This window comes from Hippocampus bargibanti, linkage group LG08 (genome assembly GCF_051943395.1).
Source record: "Hippocampus bargibanti isolate YZ-2025 linkage group LG08, ASM5194339v1, whole genome shotgun sequence".
NCBI lineage: Eukaryota > Metazoa > Chordata > Actinopteri > Syngnathiformes > Syngnathidae > Hippocampus > Hippocampus bargibanti.
Genome location: NC_142741.1, coordinates 7,840,227 through 7,852,439, shown reverse-complemented (window position 1 = coordinate 7,852,439; position 12,213 = coordinate 7,840,227). Strand labels below are relative to the sequence as shown.

Here is a 12,213-nt window from a genome sequence, read left to right as displayed (position 1 = left end):
ATGTTGATCAACGTTCCATCGCAGGTGGTGTACAACGGGAAAGAGCTCAACCACCCTTTTGGAATATCCCATTATAGCAATTTTATCTTTTGGACGGAGTACATGAACGCCTCGCTCTTCCAGCTGGACTTGTCCACGGGGGAGGTCAATGTGCTGCGAAGTGAGAGGCCGCCATTATTTGGCCTGCGGGTTTATGACACACAAAGTCAGCAAGGTTGGCTGTTTTTCCCCTTTTTTCCTCTCTTCTTAATTGGGCGCCGATGAACCGAAACAACCCTCCCAGTCAAAGTTGCACTGCATGTTGACCCGTCTCTGCTGTGTGTCGATATATTAGCCACGTCTGAGTCTTTTTCTTAGCGTACCGGGTCGGAGAGTTCATGACACAATGTGAAAGATAACAAAAAATCTCAAACTGAAACTTTGCAAACAGGATCAACATTTTAAGTTCAGGCCCAGCCACCCAATGTAGATGCTGGTCGTTCTTCTTCTCATAAAAATAAAAATAAAAATAAAAATAAAAATAAAAATAAAAATAAAAATAAAAATAAAAATAAAAATAAAAATAAAAACAAAGACAAAGATAAAGATAAAAATGAAGATAAAAATAAAGATTAAAAGTAAAAATCAACATAAACATCAGCATCAGCAATAACCATACAAATACAAAGACAAACACAAACAAACACAAACACAAACACAAACACAAACACAAACAGAAAGAGAAAGAGAAAGAGAAAGAGAAAGAGAAAGAGAAAGAGAAAGAGAAAGAGAAAGAGAAAGAGAAAGAGAAAGAGAAAGAGAAAGAGAAAGATAGAATATACATATAAAATACATAGAATTATACATATACATATGCATATACATATACATATACATATACATATACATATACATATACATATACATATACATATACATATACATATACATATACATATACATATACATATACATATAGTGTTCGTCCTCTTTGGAAAAAGATGACCATCTTCACTGGAGTGGGGGTGGTGAAGATGACTTGCGCGTGAGTTTGATTAAAGTGAAGGAAGAAGAAAGTTGCGCAATGTCGTCTGCCTCACTCTCTCGTCCCAGCCCATCAGAATTCAGTGGCAAGACAGAGTCAAGACGACTGGGGATGGGTCGGGATGCAGTGGATGACCACAGTGTTCTACGTGTCTCACTGTGCCCTACTTGCGCTCCACAACGCTTTGCTGGGCCCACCTTCATGCCTGTTGAACCAGTCTAGTGGTTTCCTCCACGCAATCTGCTGGGTCCAGGCTTTACAAGCATAGGTAGACAAGCCCTACAATAACCTACTGTCTATGTGGCATGCTCACTTAGACAGGGAGACTCGTGGTGGCTGGGACGCCTAACCCCATCACAGATCAAACAGACCTGCCCACTGCCGTTGTACATATACATATATGTATATATATATATATATATATATATATATATATATATATATATATATATATATATATATATATATATATATATATTCGGCAATTTTGCCCTCTCCCGGCAAATTGGCGTTTTCATGTTTATAATGTTTGTTATGTATAAGTGCCTAATAAAGCATATCCAATCAGGACAGTATATTTCATCTGTGCTGTATATATACATATTAGCATATATGATAATAAAGCTGACTATATACTATGATATATATATATATATATATATATATTCGGCAATTTTGCCCTCTCCCGGCAAATTGGCGTTTTCATGTTTATTATGTTTGTTAAGTATAAGTGCCTTGCATGCTGGGTCCGACAGGACAGTAATTTCATCTGTGCTGTATGTCATACATATTAGCATATTTGACAATAAAGCTGACTTTGACTTTGATATATATATATATATATATATATATATATATATATATATATATATATATATATATATATATATATATATATATATATATATATATATATATATATATATATATATATATATATATATATATATACAAAAAGCATGCTAGATATGCAATCCATGAACCCAATGATAAAATTACATGCCATATCAAAGATCCCCCATTTACGTGTTGCACCCCCCCTTTTTTTTCTTAATGCAGTTCGGCGAAGGACGGATATATATATATATACATATATATATATATATATATATATATATATATATATATATATATATATATATATATATATATATATATATATATATATATTAAAAAAAATCCTCGTCTCACCCACCATGGGTGGTGTCTGTCCACCATTTCAGCTCGGGTCCTCTACCAGAGGCCAGGAAGCTTGAGGGTTCTGCGCAGTATCCGTGCTGTTCCCAGCACTGCGCTTTTCTGGACCGAGATATCCGATGTTGTTCCCGGGATCTGTTGCAACCACTCGTCGAGTTTGGGGGTGACTGCCCCGAATGCTCCGACCACCACAGGCACGACTGTCACCTTTACCTTCCAGGCTCTCTCCAGCTCCTCTCTGAGCCCTTGGTATTTCTCGATTTTCTCATGTTCCTTCTTTCTGATGTTTCCATCACTCGGGACCGCTACATCCACGACAACGGCTTTCCTTTCCCCTTTATCTATGACCACGATATCTGGTTGGTTGGCCATTACCATCTTGTCGGTCTGTATCTGGAAGTCCCACAGGATCTTTGCTCGGTCATTCTCCACCACCTTGGGAGGTGTTTCCCATTTTGACCTTGGGGTTTCCAGTCCATACTCCGCACAGATGTTTCGGTAGACTATGCCAGCCACCTGGTTATGGCGCTCCATGTAGGCTTTCCCTGCCAGCAGCTTACACCCTGCAGTTATGTGTTGGATTGTCTCAGGTGCCTCTTTGCACAACCTACACCTTGGGTCTTGTCTGGTGTGGTAATATATATATATATATATATATATATATATATATATATATATATATATATATATATATATATATATATATATATATATATATATATATATATATATATATACATATATATATATATATATATGTATATATAAAGTAATAACTACAAAGTAATAAACAAAGGTTCCTCATTACGTTGTAATTAAATGTACCACAATTATAAGAGGACTCTGACTTTTCCTCTTCTCGATGGCTTCGCAGCAACACCCAAAATAAATTAATTTAAAAACGGATTTCTAAAACTCAAGCACAGATATTAAATGACACGGAGGGAAATGGAATGCATAATGCAAAATCCGACAGCAAACCAAAAATAAATAAATCAATAAACACACACGCACACTTCTATCACGAGACATTGAAAAATGCACTTGTGTGGAGATATGGAAAACAAACAGCCATATGCAAGACGACTTATTTTTATTTAAAAAGGCTCAGAGACCCATCTGAGCCAAAAGGATAATTTATGATTGGATTAGTCTGAGCTCAGTAATTATTCTAAAAGTACTTATTATACACCATGTGACATTAAAAGTGACATTGGTTTTCCTATGCTGCCTCATTATTATCAACTTTGTTAATAATAATAATAATAATAATAATAATAATAATAATAATAATAATAATAATAATAATAATAATAATAATAATATGTAATATTAATAATATGTATTATTAATATTATGTATTATTAATATTATGTATTATTAATAACATGTGCCATGAACAATATGTTTTATTGATAAGATGTATCATTAATATGAATTATATTATATATATATATATATATATTATTGATCATCATTGATCCATCCATCCATTTTTCGTACCACTTATTCCTCACTCGACATTTTTTATCCATTATTATCAACAATATTTATATATTTATATATTTATATATATATTATATACTAGTTGGTCGAGTGGTATAAGACAATGCTTGCGGTTCAGGTGATCCCTGTTCGAGTCTCGTTTTTTATATAGTGGTACCTCGGTTCTCGACCATAATTCGTTCCGAGACCCTGTTCGAAAAGCGATTTTTTCGAACACCGAAACCATCTCTTTGCCCCCTGTCACATGCGAGTTGACAGCGTGTTTTCTTTGATTTGTGAATAAACATCCTACTTGGGTAGTACGTGTCTGCTTTGGGATCCCAAACAACATTCTACTACGTTCCGACGAGTCAGCTGCCGTCACTCTCGCTCGCAACGTGACAGCTACGGATGACTCGGCTACAGGATGTTCTTTTCTCTTAAAATATCTATCCAATGACACTTGCTCTCACTCCCACAGCAACATCACTAGATTTCACAGCCTCCTTATTCTTCAATATCGTACTGATCGTAGATTTCGCCTTGCTGTACTCCCTCGCCAGATCAGACCCTCGCACACCTCCTTCATATTTAGCGATTATTTCTTTCTTAAATGCAACAGTTGTACGCAATACTTTTCTTTTGTCACTTTAAGTATATATATATATATATATATATATATATATATATATATATATATATATATATATATATATATATATATATATATATATATATATATATATATATATATATAAAATGGGAAGAATCCTTAAAAATCCATAAAATATACTTTTCAACTAAATAAGCCTTAAAACTACACACAACATACCTTTATTATACATTCTATGTATAATAAATGTGCTATTGTATTGTAATGAAAGAAATACACTGCATTGTATCAAGTCACTTTATTTACATTTGTGAGAGTCGTTGATGGCATGATGGAATGGCGTTGGAGGTCGAAGGTCAAAGGGAATTGCTGTTTGGAAAGAGATGCACATTACATGAGGACTGTAATTAAAGAAATAAACTGCTGTAAAATAAAGTTTTATTTACCTTTTTGATGGTCGTTGATGGCTTATGGAAAGAGAGTCGCCTTCCAATAAGACTGTTGGTATCTTAACCTCTGGTGTGGCTTCTCTTCTTTTTTCTTTGGAGACTCCTCATCATTTTTGCTGAAAACCTCTTAATTGACACCTGTTGCTTTCTGACTTGTAATGTCTTACGAAGCTGAGGCATCACATTATTGTTCATCATGTTGATGATTGTCATAGCCACAGTCTTTTCTGATTGGAACTGTTTGGTAAAAGCCTGCACATCATTCCACTTTGCCAACATTGCCTTTATGGGCTCACTTGATGCTGCAGCCATCTCCTCCTCAGATGTTCTCGTACCATCCGTTACTGGCTTTAAAATCCTCAATAAGTGGCGAATTTACAGGTTGGCGCATGGCAATGTCGGCGTGAATTAGCCGTGCTTTCGCGCATAAAATAGCTTTACCCACGCTGTCGCCGGATAGCTGCTTTTCGTTAATCCAAATTAACAGAAGTTTTTCAACCTCTTCGATTGCCCAAGACCGTCGCTTTGAGAGCATGGAAACACCTTTTGCAACAGACGCACCTTTGATGGCCTTTCTGTTCCGGAGAATGGTAGCAATGGTTGACTTAGCATAGCTGTGCTCGGCCACTAAATCACACAAACACACACCTCCTTCGTGTTTTTCAATTATCTCCTTCTTCTCAGCGACATTTTTTATTTTATTTTGTGCCTTCTTGGGCTGAACATGAGCCTGTGGTGTTTTTTTTTTTCGGTCCCATCATAGTAAAATTATCAGCAAAAAGCTACATGTAGGCGATCGACGTGTGCATTCAATGAGAGGTGGTGTGGAAAGTAGCGCCGGCTGGAGCGCTGTTCGGTCGTGTGCTTCCGCCAAAGATCACTCCGCCAGATCCAAAGGTCGTGTGCTTGATGGACCAGCCGTGGTGGGTGTGTGTTATGAAAATAGTGCTTATTATAAGGTTTAATTTTCATAAATTTGACGTTCGTAAGATGAAAAGTTCGTAAGATAATAAAATAAAATGTATATATATATATACATACATTTTACTTACTTTTTTTACTCATTTTGCTAGCTTACGGTGAGTTAATTTTAGCGGTATATATCACGTGACCTAGACGAGCGTTTTGACATGCGTCAAGAGTAAGTCATAGACGGATGTAATCTGGTAATTTTTCATTGTTCATTTTATGTAAATTATTTATTCTTTCTGCGCGGCCCGGTACCAAACTTACTATACTTCGTCTGTGTAAGCTCTCAGTCGTACAGGAGTGGTCCATCGAATTTGCTGACGAAGTTTCTGTTCTTTAAAGAAGTACAGATGGCGTCTGAAGAAACCTTTTCATCGATATATATATACACTGCAACATATAATTATACATGCTTTTAAATAAAATTAAAAAAAATCCTAAAAGTGATTAAAACAGTAGACTTTTTGAAATAATTAAATAAAATCAAATAAAAAAATAATACAGAAAGTGATTAAAAAAGTAGACTTTTTGAAATAATTAAAATAAAATAAAAATAATAATACAAAAAGTGATTAGAAAGTAGTTTTTAAAATAAAATAAAATAAAATAAAATAAAATAAAATAAAATAAAATAAAATCACTTTAACATGTCTTTAAACCAAATTTATTTCGAATCAAAATGAAAAATGACATATACTCCAAAAAAAAGCATCCAGGCATGTATGGTTTAGAGCAGTGGTCCCCAACCTTTTTTGCGCCACGGACCGGTTTAATGTCAGACAATATTTCCACGGACCGGCAGATGAAGAAACTTTCCAAAGACGTTTGTTTTTTACTCATTTTGCTAGCTTACGGTGGGTTAATTTTAGCGGTATATATCACGTGACCTAGACGAGCGTTTTGACATGCGTCAAGAGTAAGTCATAGACGGATGTAATCTGGTAATTTTTCATTGTTCATTTTATGTAAATTATTTATTCTTTCTGCGCGGCCCGGTACCAAATGACCCACGGACCGGTAACGGTCCACAGCCCGGGGGTTGGGGACCTCTGATATAGAGGGCCTTGTGGTCCATTGCATGCACCTCCTGCGGAAAAAGGCAAAAGAGTGAGTGGGTGTGCGGTGTCAAACATTTTCTTTTTACTGTACAGGGACTCTAAATTACTAGGACAGCTAATTTCGGACCTTTCCTTTTTGTCTTCTTAGGTGACAACGCTTGCAGTTTGAATTACGGCGGCTGCGGTACCCTCTGCCTCGCCATCCCAGGAGGCAGAGTGTGTGCCTGCGCTGACAACCAAGTTCTGGATAAGAATAATGTCACCTGTACAGGTGGGAGCAAAGTAGCCAAATCTTTCCCACTGCCCGATAATCAATTCCCAATGAGGTCACCCCATTAGCATATTTTCATCGAGATACCATAAAAATTTTGCCTCTCCCACAAGACTCCGGCGCCGCTTCCGAACCCCGACGGTGTAAAAACGAGGAGTTCCAGTGCCACAATCGACGCTGCATCCAGGTGCTGTGGAAGTGCGACGGAGACGACGACTGTCTCGACGGCAGTGACGAGGAAAGCCATACGTGCTGTGAGAGGCTCCCGATGTCTTTCTTATCCTCGATTGAAATGTGCTCTGCTGACTCAATAATAATAATAATAATAATAATAATAATAATAATAATAATAATAATAATAATAATAATAATAATAATACATTGTTTCTAAGCACCTTTCAAAACTCTAAAGGATACATTACAGTCACGGGATAAGAACGTTTCTTTTTTTTTGTGCGGATGAGCAGCAGCAGCCATTCGCTCGGCAGCAAAGTTATGAAGCGAAGAGGAAAGGAAAGAAAGAAGTAGAAAAACAAAATTCAGGATCTGCTGGAAAGCCATCTGGAAGTAAAATAAAAACTAACATAAATCTCATCTCATTTTCCGTACCGCTTATTCCTCATTAGGGTCGCGGGGGTTGCTGGAGCCTATCTCAGCTGTGATGCAGACAATTGTATACAAAGCATACAACAATGACCCGACAGCGAATGGTCGTGCTGGGCATCCTTTTGAGTGTCACTGATTGGGAACGACCAGCACCTGCGAAGCAGGAGGCAGGGCTGATAGCGCTACCCGTTGATCGCCAATCCGAACGTAGCAGTCCGCCACTGATCGGGATGCCCAGTACCCGTGCAGCTGCAGGCGGGGCTGACAGCGCCACCCGTTGGTCGCCAACCAGATCATGACAGTACCCCCCCTTCAAGGGACTGCTTCCAGAAGTCCCAACAGTCTCCAAAAAGGTACAACTCGCCAGGGAACAATGGTGGAGACGGCAACCGTTGCCTCTCCAGCATATGATGGGCGGCGGCCTGATGGGAACGGGACTCGGCCTGAAGAGGATGTGGATGCGGCACGGATCGTCGTGGGCGTGAGAGCGATCCATCTCGCACGTTCACGTGACGATGTATGGTGCGACGTGGACGTTGCACTGCCAGGCGCAGAGTGGCAACCCGGACGGCCGTATGGGAACGGGTCTCGACCGGACGTTGGTGTGGACATTACGGCTTGTCCAGTGACTCAATTCAAACTCGACGCGGCGTGGGCTAAGGTGGACGCGAACTGCCCGGCACCGGGGAAACGAGACCAGTCCATAGCAGTCCGAGAGCCAGCGGTGAGTGGGGTCTCGGACTGACGTGGACGCGGACGTTGCACGGCTCGTCGTGGATGCGACTCAATTCAACATGCACGACGACAGTGTGGTTGGACGTGGGCGTGCACTGCCAGTCACCCAGTGTCACCCTGGACGGCCACCTGGAAGGAGGTCTTGACCTTACGTGGGCGTGCAAGCGGCGCCGCTTGCCATGGACGTGAGTGAGAACCCTTTCACACAATCACGGGACGAAGCATCGGCTCGATATGGACGTTGACTGCCAGGCACGGGGTGGAAATGAGACCGGTCCGTTGTACCTGCGGGATCCGATGGTTGGTCGGGTCATTCTGGCACGGTTTGCAAGGCGGTGATGGCGGTTGCGGATCCCAAAAAGCAGGCAGGAGGGAGCAGGAGCTTGTGTTTGACAATTTGTATTAAAATAAAGTCAACAGGAACAAAATCTAAAACGTTAAAATCATTTGAACAGAAAAATACAGAGTATCAAAGGAAAACCAAGTGTAAAAGTCCGCCAAGGTTAACCAAACACATGCACAGATATAATGCATACAATTGCATACAAAGCATACAACAATGACCCGACAGCGAATGGTCGTGCCGGGAGTCCTTTTGAGTGTCACTGATTGGGAACGACCAGCACCTGCGAGGCAGCAGGCAGGGCTGACAGCTCGCCAATCCGATCGAACGTAGCAGTCCGCCACTGATCGGGATGACCAGCAACTGTGCAGGTGGAGGCGGGGCCGACAGCGCCACCCATTGGTCGCCAACCAGATCATGACGGATACAGTCTTTTCAATTGGTGCCGTGACCAGGATCCACCTACGTTTGTGACATGTGACTCAATGGTCTGAACTGAATTCAATTGATAAATGTGCATGAATGCAGATAGCTCAGTACATTGCGCTGCTTCAAAAGGCAATCTTAACGCACTTTCTACCAATGGCAAAAATGACTCTTTACACATATTTATACCAAGAAACTCGAGTCGGTTTTGTCAGCTTATTCGACTTCCAACATGCTGCCGTTTCTTGCTGAAATATAAATTTGATCAGAGGTTGTGCTGACATCAAAAGTGACATAACATCACCATCTATAGCGGTCCGTGCAGTGCCGCAAAAATCCAATTAAGTCATTCACTGCCATTCACAAATTTATTCGGGAATTGAAAATATGGCGTAGAGCGCCATTCCCGAATTTGTTCGGGTTTTGTTTTTTTATGCTTGGGTGCCGATAAAGCACTGGCCATTGCCTTTCTTTTCTACAAGGGGGCAACATTTCCCCTTGTTCTATGTCAGCGCTTCCTTCCAGATTCAGCTATTGTTAAAGCGCTATATATCTGTATTGCATTGTATTTTGGACACCTGCCCCCATTTCAAGCTCATATAACTCCAGGCCCATATCATTTAGGAATTGTGTGTCCAGCTTTTATTGTTGTACAGCTATTTGTGAACGTTGCATTTCCACTTTGTGCGATAAATTCCGGTACACAAACACAGACATTTACTTTTGCGGCCAAATAAAATTGTCACATCCTCGTCGACGCCAGGAGCGTGTCCCATCCTGTCTCTTCCTCCTCTGCTCCTTGGAGCGGGTCCCTCCCTTCCTGGCTCTCCGGACTCACGCACCTGTCCCCCATTTCCCTAATTGTGCCTTCTGGCTATAAAAGCCACCCTTACCGTTCAGTTGTTGTCGGTGTATTCCTGGAAGTCCCCGGTCACCCATCCGCACGCAGGTCTGTTTTGCCGTTGCCCTCCTACCTTGCCTGACTTTCTGTTTTGTTTGATACCTGTGTCTCAGTAAAGACTCTTTATTGGAACCACTGTCTCCACCGTGTATTTTGGATCCGACCTTAACTACCTTCCGTCGTCCCTCGACTTCTGTCACCATTCCTCGAGCGGACGTGACAAAAATGATGTGGCAGACCTGATCTGGCCCCCGAGCCTTGACTTTGACACCTGTGCTGTATATTTTGCTCATATTTTTGAGAATCTGTTCAAAACAGATTAATTGGGTTGCCATTATTTCTGATAGGACATTTTGCTTTGGTTTTTGTCATGAAATTTCAAGTTCTACTTGAGTCAAAATGTCCACGTCTGTATGATTTTTCTTCCCCCAAAACTTGAAACAGCGCCATTCCCGAATTTGTTCAGGTTTTGTGTTTTTCATGCTTGGGTGCCGATAAAGCGCTGGCCATTGCCTCCTGGACATGTTTTTTCTTTTCTACAAAGGGGCAGCATTTCCCTTTTTTTCCATGTTAGCGCTTTGTTCCAGCTTCAGCTGTTCTTAAAGCGCTACATGTATGTATTGCATTGTATTTTGGACACCTGTCCCCATTTCAAGCTCATATAACTCCAGACCCATGTGGCAGGCCAGATTTGGCCCCCGGGCCTTGACTTTACATCTGTGCTGTCGATTTTGCTCCTATTAATTTATTCGATTGCCATTATTTCCAAGAGGAAATTTGTCTTTGTTTTTTGTTCTGTGACTCAATTTTAGCCACGTTTTTGGAAACGACAAATCATCCTATCATTAAATTTCAAGTTCCACTTGATTTAAAATGTCCAAGTCAGTATGATTTTTCTTCCCCCAAAACTTGAAACATATGGCTGCAATAGCTCCCATTTCTAGCTCATATAACTCCAGACACATATCATTTAGGAATTAACTCTTTTTTTCTGATAAAAGAAGAAAGTCTAAGATTTCTAACACAGCATTGCATGTTTGTGTCGTTCTAAAAGTCATTATTCTGTGGGTCCTGGAATTCGAGTGACAATGACAAAAAACCCTGGCACTGGGGTGGACACATTTTTGCACGTCTGGCAGTCAATGAGTTAAAAACAAAAATGACGAACTTATTCACCTAGCGAATCCAAACGGCCATGACTATACAGTATTTGTCAGACCAATATAGTTTTTTTATTCGTATTTTTGGGGGGTATTTCTTCAGTGCAACAGAGTCCACTCGATGCTAATAGGATACTTTTACGATAGAGGACATCGGTTATTGTCTTCAATGATTATCGTAACTTTGTAATATTGAAATAAAGAGCGCGCAAACCGACGCCCAAGCTATGGTGTGAAAAGCAACTTGAATTTATGGCGCGCACCAAACCATACTTACTGTACTCCAAACACTCACAAAAGCCTGACACTTGGTCATTGGCTCATATGTTTGATATATGGTTGCAATTTGCCACATGGATGTGGCAAATAAAGAAGGCTATCTTTATGGAGGCTGTCAGAAAACACCATGTTTTATACAGCTGTATTGATTTGTTAGCTCAACGTCTACACGCCGTAGTTCATCATTTGCGCTCCAGTCCGTGTGATACAGTTGCCGGTCAAAAGAAAAGTTTAGACAGTGCCGGTTGAATGAGATAGCGGAGACGCTTTCTCGAGCTGCGTACTTGACATGTGTTTTCTTGGTTTGTAGACAATCACTCGTGTCCGATCTATCACTTCAAGTGCAAAAACAACCGCTGCATTCCGAAAAAATGGCTTTGTGATGGCACAAACGACTGCGGTAGTAACGAGGATGAAGCTAACATCACATGCTCAGGTGGGTGTTTTCAAATATGGGAGCGAAAAAAAATGAATAAATAAAACGGAAGCCTGAAATTATTCTTGCCAAGCTCCGCGGTAGCCAAAATGCTCGCGTCAAGTGGCAAATGTCAATGTCATCAGCGTCAATAAGAGTTTTTATTTTTTCCTGATTTCACGATGGTGACGTGTTGACGTTGCAAGCAACACTTTGTAAGAACAATAAAAACTGCCAGCTAGCCATCTGGCTACCCATCTAGCTATATCTTTATTTATTTTG

At 40.2% G+C, this 12,213-nt stretch overlaps 1 protein-coding gene across 1 annotated transcript in view; it reads left to right on the top strand.

The window, feature by feature from the left end:
* The window catches only part of LOC148894497 (low-density lipoprotein receptor-related protein 1B-like), a 334,893-nt gene that overhangs the window by 106,178 nt on the left and 216,502 nt on the right, over window positions 1-12,213 (top strand). The window contains exons 15-18 of the mRNA XM_089002179.1: window positions 25-214; window positions 6,944-7,066; window positions 7,180-7,320; window positions 11,827-11,952. Coding sequence (XP_088858305.1) covers window positions 25-214; window positions 6,944-7,066; window positions 7,180-7,320; window positions 11,827-11,952 — 580 coding nt within the window. The remainder of the gene's footprint in view (window positions 1-24; window positions 215-6,943; window positions 7,067-7,179; window positions 7,321-11,826; window positions 11,953-12,213) is intronic.